General features: G+C 42.6%; 2 protein-coding genes across 2 annotated transcripts; one reads left to right on the top strand and one right to left on the bottom strand.

Annotated features, from left to right (window-relative positions):
• Window positions 1-83: 83 nt before the first annotated feature.
• Window positions 84-3,498, top strand: pold2 (polymerase (DNA directed), delta 2, regulatory subunit). Its single transcript, XM_042487869.2, has 11 exons — window positions 84-246; window positions 454-686; window positions 773-894; window positions 989-1,112; window positions 1,227-1,341; window positions 1,440-1,638; window positions 1,767-1,847; window positions 2,056-2,213; window positions 2,308-2,435; window positions 2,530-2,631; window positions 2,785-3,498. Exons 2-11 carry the CDS (start codon window positions 461-463, stop codon window positions 2,943-2,945), a joined length of 1,416 nt encoding a protein of 471 aa, XP_042343803.1. The 5' UTR covers window positions 84-246; window positions 454-460; the 3' UTR covers window positions 2,946-3,498.
• aebp1b (AE binding protein 1b) lies at window positions 3,239-20,659 on the bottom strand. The gene is made up of 22 exons (XM_042487868.2): window positions 19,466-20,659; window positions 18,278-18,448; window positions 18,114-18,188; window positions 15,779-16,126; window positions 14,026-14,100; window positions 13,401-13,463; window positions 13,019-13,096; window positions 11,044-11,115; window positions 10,841-10,950; window positions 10,276-10,415; window positions 10,098-10,182; window positions 9,849-9,993; window positions 8,942-9,030; window positions 8,325-8,448; window positions 7,926-8,122; window positions 7,601-7,777; window positions 6,401-6,567; window positions 5,739-6,229; window positions 5,487-5,626; window positions 5,281-5,380; window positions 5,010-5,176; window positions 3,239-4,155 (listed from the first exon to the last, which is right to left on the bottom strand). Exons 1-22 carry the CDS (start codon window positions 19,701-19,703, stop codon window positions 3,778-3,780), a joined length of 3,630 nt encoding a protein of 1,209 aa, XP_042343802.1. The 5' UTR covers window positions 19,704-20,659; the 3' UTR covers window positions 3,239-3,777.
• Between the last annotated feature and the right edge of the window lie 1,834 nt (window positions 20,660-22,493).

Here is a 22,493-nt window from a genome sequence, read left to right as displayed (position 1 = left end):
AGAGGTCTACAGATAAGGTCTTTTCGATAAGGTTTATAGCACGTTTTGTGTCAATGTAAAGCATACAGATTTGCTCTCGCGAGAACACGCGCTCCTACCGAAAAAAAGTAATGTTGAGCGGTTGATTTCGCGGGAATTGTGTCTCCTGCACGTTGACAAGGAATAAAATCAGTTATATCTGCAAATATAACGTAATACTCGATTTAAAACGGGCAGCGGTTAAAGCTTGACTTCCCCTCTTTGAAGGTAAGGTCGTTAAATCTGTTACATTATCGGCTCATCAGGACAGCAGGCATGTTTTGGTAGAGATCAGACAGCATTACTAGCTGTCAGCAGCGCTAACGACCTACTAGCCTGTTAAAACCACTTTGTAAACGCGCTCGGCATTCATTAAGCGTGTCTGTTAACAACTTACAAACATGTCTGCTAACCTCTCCTCCGCCTCCGCTGCAGGACAGCCATGTTTTCCGACATGAGCGCCCAGAAGGAGGGCTCCTCTCTGCTCTGCCGCCCTGCCTCCGAGGACCAGGGGCCGGTGTTTGAGAGAGTGTCGCTGGCCTACAGTCCCTGCGCCGAGCGCTACACAGTCAGGGAGCGGAGCTTCAATCGCCAGTATGCTCATATTTATGCAGCACGACTCATGCAGATGAGGCCCTTGCTGTCAGAGAGAGCCCAGCAGAAGTGGGGTAAGCTCAGGATTTTTTAAAAACTACACGGGGGACTTTTAAGCATCTGAATAATGTATCTGTTTGTGTCTTCCTGTCTCTGCCAGGATCAGATGTGCTCATCAGGAAGCTGTGTGATCTTCAGACGGGGGAGCAGTGCTGCATCGTGGGGACCTTGTTCAAGCGTATGGAGTTGCAGCCGTCTATTTTGAAGGAGATCAGTGAGGAGGTCAGCAGTCATGCTAAATTCACCAGCTTCATTCACCCACACACCAGACAAAATGAAATCTGCATCATTTTTCCTGTTTTTCTCTCTCCTTCAGCACAACCTGCTGCCTCAGCCTGCACGATCCAAATACATCAGTGAAACAGATGAGCTGATTCTGGAGGATGAGCTACAGAGGATCAAACTGGAGGGCAAAATCGACAGAGACAAGTGTGTCACAGGTGTGGATTTTTATTGAGATAAAGACAGTGTCACTGTCACATTACTGAAGGAACACAGTGTTGCATCACTCGGCTGTGGGCAGGTCTCTCATGTTTCTTCTGTTTCTCTTTCAGGTAGTGTTATTGCAATATATGGAGCTGAGAGGAATGATGGGAAGTTCACAGTTGAGGACTTTTGCATGGCCGATCTTCCTCCGCAGACACCAAAACCTGCACTCAGCTCTGACAGGTAAACTCACACACACACACACACATACATAAATACAGATCTTATATCCCAGTCTATTGCAATAGTAGATTATAATGTTGTTGTCTGTCACCATCCAGGTTCGTCCTCCTGGTCTCAGGACTTGGGCTCGGTAGTAGTCAAGCTGACAGCATGCTGGGACTACAGCTCCTGGTTGATATGGTAACCGGTCAGCTTGGTGATCAGGGGGAGCAGAGCGGGGCAGCGACAATTTCCAGGGTCCTACTGGCTGGAAACCTCCTGAGCCAAAGCACCCAGGACAAGGACGCATCAACAAAGGTAACTGACTCAACCTTGACGCACATGTTTATCTCTTATTAGTTTTACTCTTTCAGATTAAAAAGCAAACATGATTTTTCTCACTTAAAAACATTCAAATACCTGTTTTATCCTCTTTGTGAATCAAGCCCAAGTACCTCACCAAGAAGACTCAGGCTGGCAGCGTGGAGGCCATCCGTCTGCTGGATGAGCTGCTGCTTCAGCTGGTGGTGAGTCTGCGTCCCCCTCCACCCATATGTGTCTTTTTTTATTTTATTTTCTGCCACATTGTAATAAACACTGTGAGTTGATATTTCAATACATTAGAAATAATTCATGCCTGTGACCAAAGACTGTTCATCACAAGTGTAAGGAGCATTATTATGAACGTTAAAAAAGTGATTAAGATACGAGTGTCACTGTCCCCTGCTTTTCTAGGCTTCAGTACCAGTAGATGTAATGCCGGGCCAGTACGACCCAACAAACTACACCCTCCCTCAGCAGCCTCTACACCGCTGTATGTTCCCGCTGTCTTCGGTGTACCCCACTCTACAGTTGGCTACCAATCCATACCAAGCTAACATTGATGGAGTGAGGTAAGCGTGCGCAGTCACCGTCTACCATCTTGCAATTAGCGTTGAATCCAAAGCAGGTTTGCAGATGTTAAACGCCCTGTGTGTTTCCACCAAGGTTCCTGGGCACATCAGGTCAGAATGTCTGTGACATCCAGAAGTACAGCAGCATGGACAGTCACCTGGAAATACTGGAGGACACGCTACGACTCAGACACCTGGCCCCGACGGCACCTGATACTCTTGGTTAGTCAGACAAGTTGATGCAGAATAAAACATGGACCTTCCGGCTGATATCGGCTCAAATTGTTAACGCTGTTTTCTGTACATCTCGTGTCAGGTTCTTACCCGTTTTACCAAAAAGACCCTTTCATCTTGGAGGAGTGTCCCCATGTTTACTTCAGCGGCAACGCCCCAGGCTTTGAGTCCAAGCTCGTCAAAGGTTGGTGTGGGATGTGTACATGTACACAGAAGAAAGCTGTGGGATGATCACCAGTTAGACAAAATATCTACATTATTTTTGCTGTTATTATGCCATTTGAACTTTTCTCCTCTTTCCAATGTGCCAGTATATTTCTTCTTGTCTGTCCGTCAGGTCCTGATGGCCAGGAAGTCCTTTTGGTTACTGTTCCAGACTTCAGCAGCACCCAAACAGCATGCCTGGTCAATTTACGTAATCTTGCATGTGAGCCAGTCAGCTTCTCGGCCTTCTCCGCAGACGATGATGACGAAAGTGAGATGAACATCAGCCACTGAGGGTCCAAATCTACATGCAGTACGACACACTGACACTTCTCGGACACTAATAATGAATATCCAGACTAAAATCTCCTGACCAGAGAGGTCACACCAACACGGGGGCCAAGAATTACACTCATTGCTACACTGATGCTGTCCAGTGTCATTACAGTCAGGGTGTGTCTGTTAAAACTGCCTTATAAGGTTACTTCTAGTGGTTCTTTTAAGATGTTTTTTCATAAAAGCGTAAGAGATAAAACGGCACTGATATCCACTCTGCTCACAATGGTGCTAAAAAAAGAATTAAAACATTTTGTATTAACAAGCCTTTATTTGAAAAATAACTACTCCAGCTGTCTGAGGCAACATGACAAAAGCCCCTCTCCCTCCTCTGATTCTGTTACCAACTACGAACAAATGCTTTTTAAACCTTTATTGATTGTTCATACTGTAAAAAATATTTCTGTCATGGATGAAGACTGTGTAAATAATTCAACTCTGGTGAAGCAAAGAAAAGATCATTACTTTTTTAATGTGAACCCACAATAAACATCTATTTCTGAAGCAAAAAGACTGAATGACAAGTGAAAAATGCAGTGTGAGGTGTCAAACTGAAATACTATTAATTACCAGGGTCCATTTCTGTGGAGAGGTGTTTTGTTAGGTAACAGATACACTATCTTTATACAATTAATGTAGTTAATATTCTGTACGTTCCCATTGTATGTTGTACAAAGACAGGATTCCTCGTTTTATTCTCCTTCAGCCTGCACAGAGTACAACATGGCAATGAGAACTACTTGTAGGAGAGTTTCATATTTAAGGAATCGGGGGGCCGTGTGTCTCAAGTTTAATAGTCATCGATCTTGTACTCATAGTTATAGTCCAGGATGGAGTCTGTGAAACCGCCAGGCGTCGATGACTGACCCTCTCCTATGAGCCATGAGTCGTACCAGGATGTGGTGGTCTCTGGTGTTGTGGGAATAGTGGTTGTTGTCGTCGGGGGTAACGTCGTCGTTGATCTTAACCTCAGTAATCTCTGTTGTCGAAGGCGACGGAGACGTGCTATCCGGAGCCTCCTCTGCCGTTCAGAGCTGATTTGTGAATTCCCTGAATACCCAGTGTTGCCGTTGAACACGCGCCTGTTGCCATTAGAAACTGCGGGGTACTGTACTCTGTTGTTGCTGTAGCTAAGTCGAATTGGCTTGTTGCCATGGAGGGCCATAATCTGCAGAGAAATTATTAAGAAACTTCATTAAGTATTGGATAGACAAAAACTTGTCATACTCAATTTAGACCCCTTGGGCCCAATCTGGCCTGCTATGAGAGTGCTGGAAGTCCCCCAACCATTCTCCAAATAATAGTGAAAATAAACTGACTAACTGGGATGTTTGTTTTTTTCTACTGTGCAGAGCTGCTGTGACTGGATTTGCCTCTTGGCAAAGATGAGTGAGAAAAGCAGATGTCAAAAGGTTGAAAACATGCATTCATTTATGCTGAGGTCTGTGTTTCCCACTAAATTCGAGTATGTGTGGCAGTAGTAGACGATGGGGAGTGGTAGGCAAACTTCCTGCCGTTTTGTATCTTTGTGTGTCCTTTTTTATAATATGGTGGCCTCTGTAAATTCTGATGTTTTTGTGAGTCCAGGAACACAGCGCAGGTGGAACTCCTCTTGATTTTTTTTTCTTCCCTCAGCAGCAGTTTGCGTAGTTTAAGTCACAGGGTGGATAACTGATCAATTGATCCAGCCAAAGCTAATAAGATAGAGCAAAACAGCTGCTGCAAACTTTTAGACCTAGCGTAATGAATGGTTGCATTTCACTTTCACTGCCCCGACGTTCTGCTGCTCTGTCTGTCCCCAGAGTACACTCTATGCTCCGACAGCGTGGTGCAATCGATAACCATACGCCGTATTTATTCCAATAGCGCTTCTGATGAATGGTTCCGCTCCAAAAATTAAAACAATAGGTGGCGGCAGATATTTTAATTGGGGTGTGCTGCCATAAATAAATGTGTGGGAAACCTTAAAAGTTGAGAATGCCTGCTGTAGGGTGTGATCAGCTCAGGAGTGCAGCACTTTACCTGTTTAATGCGGTCCCAGTTGGACTTGGCCAAGTTGAAGCTGCAGGCAGTGGCTCCTGACTGGTACCCCACCACACACAGTTTGGTCACAGGGGAGAAACCCTCAGCTCGAGCCGTCACACGGTACTCACCCGGGTTAAGCAGCCGCCAGTAGTCCCCTGTTGGTGCTACAGTAACAAAGACAGGACAGGCGTTTTGTTTTAATTTATGTTGTGTGTCAAAGCACCTGAGTTAAAACATATGAGACACAAGAAGAAGTCTTTCACCGCACCTGTGGTGACATCATGGTTTATCCCCTCTACAGAAATAGTAGCGTTTGCAATGGGATTCCCCTGCTGATCCTTCACGATGCCTCTGATGCCGCGGTGCACCTAGACAGAGAGGGCGGATAGTTTGAAGAGGGGAATGTCAGTACACTGTATATCACATGCTGCCTTTGTGTGTATGTGTGTGTATGTGTGTGTGTGTGTGACTGACCTGCTCCATGAAGATGAGCATTGCTTCTCTGTTCTTCTCCCACTCGTATGCCAACTCACTCTCATGAGGGAACTTATCACATCCCAGGAATATAGACAACTCAAAACAGTTGGTGTGCAGGTAGCTGAAATCATTCATACCTAAAGAGGAGGGAAACACACACACGATAACTTCACAGTCTGCACTACACATATTGTCCACCAGAGTGTGTTATAAATACATCCAAAACAGATGATAAACCTCTCCACTTACTTCCTGTGATTGGCTTCCATTTGGCCCGGTTGACAATGCCGTGCATCCCGGCAGAGGAGTCTCCATGGCAGGAGCCATGGTAGCTGTGTGTCATGGTCAGGTGTGTGGAGGCGTAGGAGACAGCCAGCCACCTGAAGAGGGACTCGTCTGCGATCACCCGAGGCTCATCTTCGGGCTCAGCGTACTGGTACCCAGCACTTCTTCCTCTATCATCCTCTTCATCCTCTCTGTGGCCGTAACCTTGGTTGTGGTCGTAGCCGTGATCGTAACCTTGGTTGTGGTCATAGCCATGGTCGTAACCTTGGCTGTAACCTTGGTTGTAACCTTGGTTGTAACCTTGGTGGTGGTGGTCGTAGCCATGGTCGTAACCGTGGTCATAGCCCCTCCTTTCCTCTTCCGGCTCTCCATATCCCCGTCCTCTCCAGTCTTCATCTGGCTCCTCATGGTAGCCCCGCCCCCACTCTGTCACATCAAAACCTTCCTCTTCATACCTATAGGAAAATTATTCTAGTTATTATTTTACGTGATTGGAACTGTAACTGAGAAGGGTTCATGGAGGGCTAAGTAGGCGAAAGGTAGGGAAAACAGTTTGGAAAATAAATGTGTAAAGCAGGGAAACAACAACAGCAACAGAGCGCATTGTCAAAAGGTAAAATTCATACTGTCTCTTCTTGCGGCTGTGGGGTTTCTGGCTCTCAGCAGCAGCCTTGTTGAGACGTAAGCTGTCATAAGGGTAGGCTACAATTGTCTCCCCGCCCTGGAAGTTTGCACCTAACACAAATGGATAGCTTTTCATCCATGAGATTATGGCCCTGGTTTCCACAGCAATCTGGAACAAAAACAGGAAGACCATGTAAGCACAGTATATCCTCATTTTTTCTTACTGAGTAGACCACAGCCACTTTTGTCAAATTACAACAGCATTTTACATTCATTGTACAGTAAAAAACAAAACAAAAAAAACAAAACACTTGTATATAGGGAGAACTTTTAAAGGTGTAGTTGATAACTTTGTTGATTTTGCTGAAACTGTCTCCATATCCTCACATTATTTCATAAGGCAGATAAAAAAACAAACAAACGTGTTCTTCCTCCCCTTAGTGCTTCTAATGGCATTTGCAAGACTACACTAGACTAGCAACGAATCAGAACCAAGGAGTCTCAAACGTAGCTGTCAATCACTGATCATCAGCTACAGTCAAACTAGGCAGCACTTATCAAACATCAATCAAGACTTTTTTTTTTTTACTGCATTGGCTTTTTCTCATCTCAAATGTTTTCAGACATATTTAAGTGTACTGTTTGGATGTAAAATTAGAAAGTTGTGACCCAACTGCCATGCTGAAAACAGTCTAGCCAACAAAGCACTGCCCACCGGCTGGAGCAAACTTTTTCATTTTACAGCTTAACAGTACATTGAAAGTATGTTTTTGAAAACATTTGAAGGGAGAAATTGCAACGCAGTGACAGAATCTTGATCAACATTTATCAGCACTGCCCAGTTTAACAGTTTTGGCCGCAGTTCACAAGCGGTGATTACCATGATTGACAGCTGTGTAAGAGACTCATCCGTTCTGATTGGTTGTTTTCTTTCAGCCACAGTGGATTCTAGCAAATGCCATTAAATGCACAACCAGGACGAGGAACATGATAATGTTCACGGACTGTCTCATGTACTACTGCCAGGATATACTGTCACTTTCAGCAAATGTGACAAAAACTTATTTCTATAAAAGTTAACAATGGTAGCTTTAAGGGCAAACTACAGGAAGTGTGTTGTGACCAGTTTCCTTATGACAAAACCCAACTGGCGGTCTTTATGATTAGCTGGTTGTGAGACACAACAATACCCCCCTCCTTACCGAGCCGTTAGTGTCAAAGCTCTCTGGTATGGGCACGTGGTGATTGGGTGTGAGTTTGGGCACCATGCCCTTATCTTCAGCATCCCACAGGATACTGTTCAGATCAGGAAAGTTCTGGAAGATGTCAAAGCCGCCCTCAGTGAAGTGTCCTGTGGTCCATCCACTCAGCTCTGATCCCTGCGGGGGAAAATTTGTACAAGTGAGGCATTGAGCCAAGACACTCCAGACCACTACAACAGCATGATTCACTGGTATTTCCTATTTGTTTTTCTCTTTTGTTTGCCAGTTAAGTGGAAACATGTGATTTTTTTTAATGATCACTGACCGCTTCAAAAGCTTCCACATGTCCATCAGGGTTGAGCGATGGCACCAGGTGGATGCGAATTGCCTCTATCAGCCGCTGGGCTCTGGGGTTTCTGTCTTTGTATTCTTTGCACAGGTACTGCATAAGAAGCAGAATCATCTCCCGACCTACTGCCTCGTTTCCGTGGAGACCTGCCGTGAAGCGTATCTCTGGCTCACCTGCAGAGACAACCGGAAAAGAATATAGTTGTTTGTCCCTCAGCCATAATCTGCTGACTTCCACCTGGTGTTTATTTGGATTTAAAAGACTCATCGGTGGTGCCACTGGGGCCCAACAGTCCTCAGGTGTTTAATTAAACCAATCAGGATTTAAGTGTTGGTTGTATCTGTCTGTTTCATGGTTGTATGAACACAGGCCCACCTATTTCATGCTCTGTGGGGTTGCCTGAGATGATCATGGCCAGGATATCCAGTCCCTTGGTGCTTTGGCCCAGGCTGTAGATGTGGGTGATGTTGGGACACTCTGCATTTACTGACTTCATAAGCTGAACACATGAGACAATGAAAACAGTCAGTGCGCAAGGTATTCTATATCATTATTTTTACAAATTATTTATAAAACAGCCAATGGCGACTATTTCAATCACTTTTACACAGATGTGTCACTGCAGCAAAACATGCCTGCAGCTTATTGAGTAAATATCTGATTCATCTGTGCTATTGGAAAGCACAAAACATCAATAATACTGCTTTTTAACAGTTTTGAAAATTGTACACTGTGTTTATAATGAGCATTACATCAATGTGTAAAGGTCATGTTGCCCTCTGGTGGTTGAAACAACAAACTGATGAAGGATTATCCCTCTGCAGGGGTTTTAATATAATTTTATATTAAATGGGATTAAAGCAGACCTCCTGGTTAAATATTTAATTGTTCCTGAGAAACTTTTTTTTGTGTTTGGGAAAATAGCTGAGGTTTCCCTGTGGAATTCAATCAGCCAGCAAACATTAAGAAGGTCCATATGTGAGGACACTCACTGTAACCATATCTGAATAGCTGTGATGTGTGAACTTCAAGTAATCAACTGGAGTCACTTCGTTTTGCCTGTAGTGAAGATCCACTGGATCTGTGAAACAGAATAAAACGTATCGTCAGCTTTGTGTGTTTTAGTGTGAGTGAATGTAGAAGCATGTTAAAGCCACACATGGCAACTTTATAAAAATTATTTTTTGAAATATTTGCTTAAACTGTCACTACATCCACACAGTAGTACATGAGACATATAATGTGTGAAAAAAAATCATGTTCCCTCTCCAAGGTGTCTCGAAAGCAGCTGCAATCATGTCAATTACTCTGCGAACTGCAGTCAAACTATCAAACTAGGCAGCGCTGATCAAATATGAACCAAGATTCTGTTACTACATTGCCTAATTCTTACCCCAGATGTTTTCAGGGACAATTTTTAGTGTACTGTTTAGCTGTAAAATGAGAAAGACGGATCTGGCCAGCAGGCAGTGTTCTGTTTGGGCTCAGCTGTTACAAACATGGCGGTTGGGTCACAAATTCTCTCATTTAACAGCTAAACAGTACATTAAAATATGTTTCTGAACACATTTAAGCAAGAAACAGGCAATGTAGTTGCAGAATCTTGATTTATACTTGATCGGCACTGCCTAGTTTGACAGCTTTACAGCAGTTGACAAACAGAGATTGACATTATTGATAGATGCGTTAGAGACTCCTTGACTTTTATTGGTTGTTTTTGTTAACGTGCTGTGAGACCATTAGATGCTCTAAAGAGGAGGCAGAAAAGTATGATTTATTTTACAGATTATCTGTCTTATTTAGTGCTGTACTAATGTTGTGACAGTTACAGCAAACATGACAAAAATATATATTTTTATGAACGTTACCAAAACCAGCTTTAATGTGCTCAAGGCTCACCAGGCAGGGGGCAGCCGAGGACCTCCAGCCTCATACACAGAGTGCCGTTCCAGCTCTGAGGGATGATTCGTATGTAGCGGGCCAGCACGGGCTCTGCCAGCTGGTTCATTACTGGAGTGTCTTTATCACTGTTTCCAAAGAACAGCTGGGCGACAGAAAAGAGGAAGATAAGTGAGTAAGAGGAAGAGGAGGGGGGCATTGTACCATACATGGTGCCCAAGGAAGTGACATCATTTTGAGTGTGCTCACCCAGTCAGCATATCCATCATGGATGGTGGTCCATTCTCGGCTGTCATTGCTGAACGCCAGGAAGTAGGACATCACGAAATCATTGCTGAAATGAGAAAATACGTGGGCAACATGTTGAGTTTAGAAACGGAAAAACTCAGTGTAGTCGTCCGTGTGTTTGTGCATGTTTGTGTCTTACTCGACCGAGGAGTCTCGTCCTTGTGTTATGACTCCAGTGAACTCTGTCTCCTTGCGAGCATCAATCTCAAACCAGTGGGTCCTGTCCTCGGAGTTTGCACACCACGCTCCCCCTCTCATGTTATCCTCATCATCTGAGCCCTGGGAACCACAGAGGCCACAACACACGCTGCTGGGTGCTTTGACTCATTTTGAACCCACATATTAACTTCAAATATCAGCTTATCATGCACCGACAAGCAAGTAATTTAATTCAAACTCTGCATGTACATCACAGACGCCATGATAATTTGGAGTTAATTGTTCAAAGTTTGAATAAAAAATCAGCAGTGGTAAGCAAGGTTTAACAGCTGATTTAATGACTTAGCTGCTAAAAAGATTCTTAGGCTATAAAGACTGTGAACATAAACACTCAAAGCAGCTAATGGAAGCGACAGACTCAGCCATAACAGTATTTTCCAACATGCGGCTGGTAGCTGGTGTTTATTTCAAGGCCTGGCAGTATGTAAGTGATAGCTGCGTGTAAGCGTTCAGACCTAAGCAGTCCGGCTCAGATTGTTGTGTACCTGCATGTTGAGGCGCGCCCTCTGAGGTGCAAAGATATACTGAGACATAGAGGAGGCTGAAAGCTGGTCTGCCTCGATCTTATGGGACTCCATCCCCAAGGGAGGACACTCTGCCACGTACACAGAGAAAATCAAATGATATGTTAATTGTATTAGCAAAGCTTATGCAATGTTTTCCACAGCTTAAACAGACGTCGACTTACTCTTTGGCTCCTTATAGACACGTGGTCTGTTCTTGGCCCGCTCTTCTGCCTCCTTCAGTTTCTGTGCTCGCTCTGGCAGAAGTCAGAAAAACAGACTTAATGCCAAATAAATTGTGCTGTCTTGGCTGAATATTTTCTTTCTCTCTCTCTCACTCTCTCTCTCTGTCTCTCTCTCTGCCCAGAAATAATCTAGGAACTCATCGTTATTTGGCAAATGTTATTTGACAAAAATCCACAAGAGGACCTGGAGGGCTGGAGTATGGTGGAAAAAAAACGTGATTACCTTCAGAGTCCAAGTGTGTGCTGATCAAACTCAGATCATCTTAACCCACAGAGTTCACTACTGAAAAACCCTGCTGAATCCCATCTATCACTATCATAAGTCATATTCTGACACTGGACTGTGTGACACATCGACACCATATGGTTTGTTGCTGGTGGTATGGCTGCCAATAGTCTTACTGACAGCGGGAATGTGAAACATGTTGTACACACATGCACAAGTGGACAAACACATGCACTCATTGACACTCACTTATGTCTTTAGGTGGAGACATACATCTGCCTTTATGTCTCTGTGTTACAGATGAGTGCGTCACACTGCAGAATCGTCTGAAGTTAAAGAAGCAGTGTGTAGGATTTGATGATATCAACCAGTGAGGATTACAGATTGCAACCAGCTGAACTTCTTATGGACTGAATTCCTTCACTGTTAATTGTGAGGTTTTTTTTACCGGAAGTTAGATTATCCACAGAGGTCTCTCCAAAACAATGGGTCAGGTGATTTAAACATTTCATGTTTCTTCTACCCTGTTTGGTTCATCACAGTTAGCGCAGCACCACCCAATGTTTGCTCACATTTTTCTTCTGAGAACTTAAAATGAGGACCTTCAGGAGTTTTTTTTACTAGTAACTGAATTATTTGCAGAGGTCTCTTCCTCTCCAAAATAAACAAAACCCACAGATTTAGAAGGGTAAAAACACAGAATAAAGCAGTTTCACGTTAAAAATCTGTGTTTTTTTCCAACGCTGCTCATCACAAAGGGGCTCCTAGCTATGGTGACCACCATAAAAATGTGAATGACTGTATCTAGCATCAGTGTTTGATTTGTCTGTTCAGGGCTACCGTAAAAACAAGGCTGTGCACCATTACACACCCTGTGGACAAGGACCCGCTCCCTATGTATGATATAAAGGGCTCATTCTAAGGTAACGAAAACATAACAACTCTTTTTTTAAGGTAATTATGCACTAAAGAAAACCTACTTAATATTATATTCCATCTATGCTAATTTATCCCTTTAAAACCAACACACTAAACCTTAAAGCTAGCTAAGCATGCCTTTCACCTTAAACCCAGATAGCAGTGAACCATTCACACAAGAACTGCCCTTTTGACATCAGTCCTGACAGTGTGATATATCATCGTCTCCAGGCTCGCCTTAACCGCCGGCTAACCTTGCTACACACAGTAGAGACGTGGCGAAAAAAGAGCTGAATGTGATGTGAGTATTTTAGAGCCGTACATTGCAACATCCTTTGCCTGCTAATTCTCTCATGTGTCTTCCTTCCTTAATCACTTACACACACTAATCCGCTGCACACAGCTCATTCTCAGCTGGCCTCCCGCTCTCACTCCCTGCGCTTCGGTCCAGCTCACAAGAGCTTTCTGAACTTCTTTTGAATAATCTCCACTTTGTTGTGGAGGGATAAACTTTTGTTGCTGCTGTGCAAGTTAAAGCAAATACCAAAGGCCCCGCTTCACACTTTTACATTGGCGTGGTGGGACGTCACATCTGCACTCTGTTAGAGCAGAAATGTGATCCCAGGGAGTGATCACCTTGGAGCTGTTATCTGTTAGTCCTTTTGCACTTGGGTCACAGGTTGCGTTCGGCTACACTATGTATTCTGTCATGATTGTGTAGAGTGGTGTTATGCAAGAGAAGAAAAAAAAATCACATCTGGGTTTTCTTACCTTTCTCTTCCCTCTCTCTTTCTTTTGCTGCTCTCTCTCTCTCCTTCTCCATCCATTTGTCCTCTGACTCTTTCCTCCCTGTGGAAAATAGAGGATAATTTTATAGAAATACTTTTAACACAGCAGCTGAGTGTTCAGCAGTGTGGATATATGTCTTTCTGGGTTTTTGCAAGCTATTAGGAACCATAAACTGTAAGAAAAAAAAAAAAAAAAAAGGTCACAAAGGATCATTTGTAAATCTGGAAAGTTATTGACCTGCCATTCATCCCTTTCTCCTGCTCTCTGCTTTACTGGCAGGAAGTCTCACTGCAGCTTAACCAGTGGACTTAACATAAAACATTCAGTATGGATATGTTTCAGTGTCATGCCTGTGTGCACATACTTCCATATTCGTCGTAATCATCATACCACGTCCCCTCATAGGGAGGAGTGGCTGTGGGCTCCTCTGTGTGAAAAAAAAAAAGAAAAGTCAAGTCAGACATCCCATTCAATCAGTCAGAGGCAATGCTACACTAAAAGTGAGATTTTATAAGATGACATGGTTAAATAAAGTTTTACAGGTTAGTACAGCCCTGATTTATTCAGCCACAACAACTGCTCTCCATTTGGATGCCACTGCGACGCCCACCGTGTAATTAAGTTGTTAAATCTTTTATTTACATTCACGAGAATCATAACAGCGACGTCATCTGATGACAGGGCTCTTGTTTAAATTCCACATCAGAACTGAGGAAAGTTTTAATGACTCTGAGGAACCAAGCAAACCCGCCCACTCCTGTTTGAAAAGTAGGGCAGGTTAGCTCACAGACTCACTATTATTTTATTCCCATGTGTTGCTCATGATTTCTCATCTGCTCCCAGCCTAAAGGCACAGATGGAACGGACATTTCATCTGCATCACAAGCCTACAGAGAGTTCTCACTTGTTGAAAAACATAATTGAAAATCTGGTTTATCGATTAACAGATGATAATTGAATTTCTAATGTGTATGAGTGACAGCTGTTACCTGGTAGAGTTTCTACTCTGATATCAGGGTCGATCTCTTTACCATCAGGGAATGGAAGATTTTCTGGCACTTCAACTACAGGAGTGGAAAAAAAATAAAACACAAAAGCTCAAACAGAAGGATTATTTAAGTGTCAGAAAGAGACGCAGAAACAGGAGAAAGTGACAGGAAAGGCAGGACGGGCGAGTGTGAGTGAATCAATGGAAATGTCGGAAGAACAGAGGTACAGTACGCTGGAAATACAAAGTAATGAGAACATATCAGCCCGGGCCAGATGAGTGTTGCACAGCCACACGACACATTGTTTCCTACATCTGAGCCTGTGGAAAAACTTATTGAGTAACTGCTGACTTTAGGTCGATGGAGGCTGGAAGTGATAGGGATGATTGTAAAAGTTTTCACTTTATCTGTGAATAACATCCTGAAGGATGATTGTACCTAGTATTAGAAGTTTGTTGTATGAAAAGGATAAAATGATGCATTTTGATAATCAGAGGCCTGAAATTGGAAGATATTGTATTAAATATCAGCCAGTGGATGTTATCACAGACACATGAAATGTAAACTGTATTATCCTTGCTTAGTTTAAGTGTGTCTTGGTCGAAATATTGTTTCAGACAGATGATTTTTCCCATTATGTCAAGATTCAAACACATCTTTTTACTGTAAAGTTTTTAGCATATACTCCGAATTATTCAGACATAGAAAAAAAAGATCACTATTTCAACTAAAATTTTTAGCTGTGGTAACTAACCAGTGAGTCATAATAACTTCAGATGTTTTTAGCTGTGATTCATTCTCATTCACTGAACACACTAAATCAAGTTGTTGAAAAACATGGCGAGCTTATTACCCAGCACGCATTGTATTGGGCTAAAATTCTCCAGAAAGCCATCTTTTTTTCTTATTTAAAACTCTAGTTTGTCGGACGTAGTGGCATTTAGCAGCTGGAGATTGCAAGTAACTGAAACATCTCCCATGTGCCAAGTGTTGAGAGAACTACAGTGGCCAATGCAAAAACGTGAAACCGAAAATGGCCCCGCGTTGAGCCAGTGTTTTCGGTCATTAGGTCTAGACAATTGAAGAAACATGGCTTGCAACATGGTAGAAGACCCGGTCACTATACAGATCTAAGCAGCTCATTGTAAGGTAAGGAAAACACAATACTTATTCTTAGGTGATTATAAACAATTAAAACATACTTGTTGTACTATATTCTATTTCTGCCAATAGATTCCCCTAAATCCTACACACTGGACCTCTGAGGAAAGTTATGTGTCTGTTTCTAGTGTTGCAGATGAGTCACACAGTCCTCACTTTGATGAAAATGAAAACAACATGATCCACAATGGAGATCTACTTGAACCACCCACCCACTGTTTTTTAAAGCACATTTCAGACTCAGAATTCAAACCAGGATTCACTGATCCATGTTTGGCTGTTAGCAACACAGCAAAAGCAGTAGTGATGAGTCAGTGGGGTGCATGGAGGAATCAAACTCGAAACTGCTTGTGAAAACAAATGCCACTGTAAATTAAATTAGACAGCCCTTAGGAATATAAGCAAATAGTTGTTGGCTCCAACTAGTTTCTTAAATCTGCCTACTTTAAAACGTTTAAGTTATCTCAAAAGCAATAAATCTCAACAATTATTGCAACTATAAAGCTCCCAAGGGGTCATAATAGTTTCATCATATTCCTGTATGATAAACTGTCACCTAGGAAACATCCTTAGTCAAATAAAACAGACATACATGTGGCGTCCCAGTAATCATCATCTGTCCCGGCCTTCCCATCAACCTCAGGGGCAGGGGGCGTTGGCTCCACCTCTTTCCAGTAGATGTCATAGTTATCAGTCACAGGAGCATAAACGTCCTTGTCGTCTGGCGTCCAGTAGTCATCGTAGGCATCAGGTGCTGGCGTGGAGGGCTGTTTGCTCTCTGGTCTCCAGTAATCATCGTAGTTGTCTGTCACTGGAGCAGCTGGATCTTCCTCCTCGGGCTTCCAGTAGTCGTATGGAGGATCTGTGCTTGGAGCCTTGGGCTGAGGCCTGGCTGGTGTGGGCTCATCCCAGTAGTCATCGTCTGGTTTCCAGTAATCGTCTGACAGGGGAACAGATGGTTTATATTCATAGATACTTCTATTTTTACACTGATTTCGTTCCTACATGGAATGTGACTGAAATATGCAAAACTATAAACAACACTGAAATAAATATGACACAGTAATTTTTACTAGAAGCTGACTGAAGTAAATACGATGTGGTTGTTTGATTTCCAAAATTATGTTTTTGGACTTGTGTTCAGGAAAGTATTGTTATGACAGCTGAATAGTACTTTTTTTAAACATCCAATTTTAATCTGTCCAAGTTGTTATTTCATTAGATAATGTTTTGCCTGTAAATGAGATAATGTTAGTGTTAGGACAGAGGGAAATTGGACTGCTCCAGAGTTACCTCCTACATGGTGCCTTAAATTCCCAAATGAACTGTACACAAACTATCATGGAGGAGTGGAGGTTTGAAGAGGGTTAGGGTTGAGTTTTTGTCTCTGACATCTTATTTCTACCTAAAGTTGTCTGTTCCTTTCTTCTGCATCGTCACAACTTTGAAAAAAAGTTAAGAATGTCATATAAAGTTGGCCTATATTGTGTGTGGCAATTGGGAAAATTTGTGTTATGCCCTAAATATTAAAGTAGATTGCAACTCCTGATAGTTGTCAGATACACAATGTATAGAAATCAGAATAAAAGTCCATGCACTTGTTCTCTTTCTCAAAACATGGAGCCTACCTTACGCTCAAAGCAACTCAACCACCAACAGTTTGGTCAGTGACTCAGGTGTGTTATGCTCAGGCCCCCAAAAAGTGAGGCTGAATTTGAAGTCTATTTAACATGGTGGCCAAACCATGAACTACAACCCTCAGGTCTTGGCATGTGATGTCATTGGACCCAAAAAAGACCCCCCAAAGACTTATGTTGTAAAAAAGACATCTTTAAATCAGTGGACGCATTTTATGAGTGGCACAAGCCTCTCACAATGAGTTGTTTCACTATCAGGATTTGATCAGTTTGTTCCAACAGCATTTTCGAAATTCTCGAGGAGCAGCACAATTAAAAAATTTCATCCCCATCCAAGTTAGCAGAGGGCTAAACTGAAAGCTAGCTGCTGACTGGTAAAGTCTCCAGTGCACTTGCTCTATTGACCTTATGAAGTAGAAGATCAGGGTAATTTACACATAGGAGATTAAACGTTATTAGTTTCATGCGCCACTGAGCAACTTTTGCAGGAATAAACAGGGCCCTGCCTCCAATGTTGTATCCACTTCTCTTTAGACATCCATGGTTATGCTAGTGGCAGCTAAAGTAACCAAAAACCGCTGGCCTTAGGCGGAGAGAAGGAGCAGGCTACAGAGTCTGTTAGGCTCACTTTTTTTCTAAGTCCACACCCTAAGATTTTTTTCATTTTCAAACTTGAGATCGTTGGCCCCAACTGACATTGAGTTATGTGACATTACCTGAGCCAGTTTCTCAGACAACACACCACTCCCTCTGGAGCCAGAAAAATGCTTTATACATTTTTTTCACATATGCAGTAGTATTCCCCAAGACCTGTAAATAGACTTTGATGTGTGATGCAGGGCAGAGTTTATATCAAGATATCAAGATGACTATTTATTTCAGTACAGTCCCTATGTGCGTTACTTTTTAAAATGTTGTATTTTCCTTAGTTTTACGCATTTAATACACTCTGTTTTTAGCTTTATTTTTTCTTAATATTATCTCAATGGGTTTTAGTCTCCATCTCATGTTATGCGCTATGTGCGTTCTACTTTTATCCTTATTTTTTATCTTACTTTTACTAGTATTATCAAGTGGGTTTTATCTATGTTAAGATGCATTGTATGTATTCTACTCTGATCCAATCTTATTTTTACATGCAGGTTTTATTATATCTTTATGTCTTCTGTGTCTTTTCATGTGAAACACTTGGTGCATGTAATTTCTGTGTTGTAAAGCACGCTGGACCGCATTTCTTGTATAAAAGGTGCTATACAAATAAAATGTATCAAAATCATTTTTATTACTCACCAACATCAGGATAGGGGTAGTCAGTGTATACCTCAGGTTCAGTGGGTGGTTCAGTGGGCGGTTCAGTCGGGATCGCTGGAGGCAGCAGCCAGACAAAAGGTCGTAAACACATTCATTCAAGTCCAAGTTACTCAAGTACAAACTCGGCTTTGATCTGTCCTCACCTGTTGTGGTTGGTGGTGGAGTTGTGGTTGTCTGCTTGTCCTTCTTCTTTCCCTTCTTGTCGGATTTGGGCTTCTTGGTTGCTTTGGGGTCTTTTGGCTCCTTGTTCTTCTTCTTGTCCTTCTTCTTCTTTTTGCCCTCGTCAGGTGCTCTTTTCACCCTTCCCAAAACACCTGGCAAGACAAGGAAAACAAGAGAAGAGAGATTTTTTCCCAAAACTGATTTTTGTTCAGAATAAGTACACGATTTAAACGATTTAAATGATTTAAATGATTTAAATGAACCCTCTTCGGCTCATATTCCTGCATTTCTTAACGGATGGAAATCTGGCTATAGCAATCGTCTCCCAAATTATTACTTGATGAAAGCAGCTTCGTATTAAAGTAAAACTTATGTAACACTTTGTATCATTTATGAGCAAGGCAAGAATTAAATGATGCAATAATTTCTTTCTTGCAATGTCAAAACACAACCCAGCCAGGGAAAATCCAGACAGCCACATGCATTTCAGTGGTTGCTTCAGGTCCATCAGTATTTCCTTCTGAGGTTGTCTGAAGTTTTGACGCACTTTCATGGAAAACACTTCCCTCTCTTTCCATTAGTTGTGCTCCATTAACCACACTTCACTTTTAATGACACAAAATCCTTCCAGATAGTCAATAAACATATCACTATCACCTCCACCAATGCATAAACCCATCACGGAGACTCATTAAAGAGGTAGTGTGGTCTGATGTATATTACATGTGAAGCTTACGCAGTTAGAAAGCTACGAAAAAGAGGTTTATTGAAACAGTCTTCCATCTCCATTCTGCCAGTGTGACCGTGCACCAGAGTCAGCATTAATCACAACGTTTTAGGAAGAGTGCAGTGGCAGTGGAAAAGGTCAGTGCCATAAAAAATCTGTCTGCAAGATGCTTGACTCAGAAGACTCAGTGTCTTCTTCTCTTGTCTGTTTTGACCCCCCCAGTCTGCTGTGTTTATTCCCTGCTGTGCAGAGGTCGCATTGGACAGGTGAGCACCTGGACTTTCTCATGCATGTTGGAGCTGTCATGCAATGAGTTGGTGTGTGTCTGTGTCTGTGTTTGCTCTTCCATGTCATGTTGGAGCTCAGCCTGCACCTAAACAGGTTTGATGTCATGTCTGTGTATTATATCTGTACTTTTTTCAGTTAAATTCTTTCCACTCACCTGCCTGTGCAGCCTCCTCTGTGTCTCTCTTGTCCCTGCTTCTCAGTGGGTCCACTACGAGTTCCTGCTCACTTTCTGGGTCATCCAGGGACTCATCTCGCAGCTCATCCCCTGCTTGCTTCTCCTCTTCAGTCTGCCGGAGAGAAACGATCCCCCCAGCACTCTCCCCTCCTCTGGGGATCAGCAGGCAGCACAAGGCCAGCATAGCCAAACACACAACCGCAGTCTGGCTTTTCATACCTGCTGCTCTTCCAACTGCAGAATCCTTTGGTTTGGAGTTTTCTGTCTCAGCCGTCCAATGCTGAATCCACAAGACAAATTCTTTTTCACCCTTTCTTACCTATGTCCTTGCAATGTGATCCAAACTTTTGCTCCAGTAAGGAAATTTCTGCAGCTCCACTCACAGCCACAGTGTCAACCAGACTCAGACTGGGCTAGATGAAGTGGGAGGGGGTAGGGATAGGCAGGGAGGAGAGGGAGGTGGGATAGAGAGAGAGACTGAGAGCGATAGAGAGCAAAGCAACAATCCAGTCAAATGAGTGACTGTGTTCCTAATTGCCCTGCAGCTATGGTCAGCTGAAACAACAGCGTAACGGCCAGAGGATCCCCTTCACCTGGCTGACGAGTCACAACAGGTGCAAAGCTCAGACAGGATATGGGGGGAGGAGGATGAAGAAAGGCAGGTGAGGCCTCAGACTGCACGGCTTGCACCTCCTGGGCTGGAGAATGAAACCAGCTCCTTCTTTGCGTCTGCAGCTCCTGTTGAATTCCTCGATGAGAGCTTTCGCCCTGCAGACTCACCACAGAGCAGAACAGCAGGAGAGACTAGTGTCTCCTAAGACATTGAATTCCACAGCAGGAGGAAGAAGAGGAGGAGTGGGAGGAGGAGGAAGGGGCAAAAAGGGGAGGATAGGGATTTTGTGTGTTAACAAAACCAAACACCACTAAACATCAGAGGGAGGAATTCAAAGAAAATGAAAACAGGCAGGAGTAGAACATAAATTCTTTGTCAGTCCAGGACTTGTTTTGGTTGGGAGTGAGTCTTTGTCTTGCTTCTCGTCTCTGTGGCGCTCTGTCATTCTTTCCTCATGGCGTTGCACAGCTCGCTCTCTCCCTTCTGGAGAAAAAGTTATGGTCGGCAAGGGGGCAATGGAGGAGCACACACACAGGACAGGAGAATTGTTTGAACAGATGACAGAATTATAACCTTTTAAGATTTTATGTTTTCATTTGCCATCCCCCCATCCTCCTCCTCTTCCTCCTCCTCCTCCTCCTGCTCTGTCCACTGTTTGGAGAGTTTGTCAAGGCCTTCAAGTGCTCAATGTGTGGTATTTTTTACCATCAGTCTAGTTAAGGTACTTCTTGTCCTCTTTGGTAATCTAGAGCTGGTTTTTTTTCAAAGTGAGGAATATGATAAATCCAATTTGGGCCTGAAATTTAACTCCAGGTTAATCCTTCAAAACCTGAATAAACTGGTTTAATTTCATGGCAAAAGCATGGGGAGAAGGCAACAATCAACTTAAAAAGACATGGCCCAAAAGTTAGCAAAAAAAAAATTGAACAAATAAATAAAGTGAAAACAAACAAAAAAGATTCTCTAATAATCCTGTTTTTGTTTTTGTTGTTTTTTTTGTTACATTTTACTAATTTCTTGCAATTTCTTGGATATTTCAGTGGATTACGATGTTACACAGAATTGACATTTTTTGGGGGTGTCCAAGTTTCCACATTCTTAATAAAGTCAGACGCATGTATTAGCACTGCAATTAAAGTAAGGAAGAAGTGCAACGTGGAAAAAGACTTTGTGTTCCCCAACTTATGCAGACATTCCTAAAAAGTCAATGACCTCAGCTCAAGTTTTTGTCCCAGTTTTGAGGAGGTTTATTATCCAGACATGCAGTGCAATCAAACTACTACACAGCCCACTAAAGTCTTATTAACTCTGTTAAGGCAAAATCACCAGGGCCTCAAACTAAGCAAATTTTCAGACAAGACACTCAGAGGCACAAATACCCCATCGCATGCGATCACACACGTGTGAACGCAGGCAAACAGGCACACAGGCACGCACGCACACACACACACACACACACACACACACACACACACACACACACACACCTGCTAGAATAATTCAGAATAATTCAGTTCATATACCCTCAGATTGTAAAGACAGTTGGAGCAGAATTGGATTAAGCCGTGGAGAATCTGATTTGATGAAAAGTGCATTGCAACATGCAATCATATGTATGGAGGATATGACTAAGGCTGCGAAGAATGCAGCAGATTATTCAGTCTACAGTAAGGTCAAGCACAGGCCTTTTCAACTGGCAAGGATGCAGAGACACACACTGGGGAGCAAGGGGGAACTGTCTCTGTTTTCACCCAAGCTATTTCACAACAGAGACAGGAAAGTGCAGGGTCACTGCCCGCAGCAATAAAAGCCAAATGAGAGCATGGAAAACATTCTGCAAATCATGATTATTTTCTCATAAAACATGGATTAGAAGCAAGCCATACTTCATACAATAACAGAGTGTAAGATTAAGAGTGATAGGGGCTAACTGCAGTCTACTGTATGACAGTACTTCCATTTTATACTATTTATACTACTGCTGGCAAAAATAACCTATACTTACTCATATTTATTTACAGCTTTAGTTAGTTTATAGATTATTTTACAAATAACGTAACATTATGTGACCAGACTGTAGAAACACTGTTAACATTAACTTAATATTAAAGTGGGATTTATAACACATTCTTCCTTTTACAAATGAAAAACCTTACTTGTTCTGGTAGGACCTGTAGCCTAGCACGTTGGCAAGCGCTCCCAACTTTTTCTGAAAAGCAGCAACTGGAATAAAGTGGAATAACAAAATAACAAGAAATGCTAAAGTATAGTGTAAGAGTAGCACAAGAAAAGACAATTTGTTAAGTCCGCAAATTGACTCAGTAATGTGAGTTACAGCAATCTCTAAAGCTCTCTAACACTAGCCACCATTAGCTAACACTAGCTAACATTAGC

Source organism: Plectropomus leopardus, chromosome 4 (genome assembly GCF_026936395.1).
Source record: "Plectropomus leopardus strain MGB_pleo_1.0 chromosome 4, ASM2693639v1, whole genome shotgun sequence".
Taxonomy (NCBI): Eukaryota; Metazoa; Chordata; class Actinopteri; order Perciformes; family Serranidae; genus Plectropomus; species Plectropomus leopardus.
This window is presented reverse-complemented; position numbering and strand designations above follow the sequence as displayed.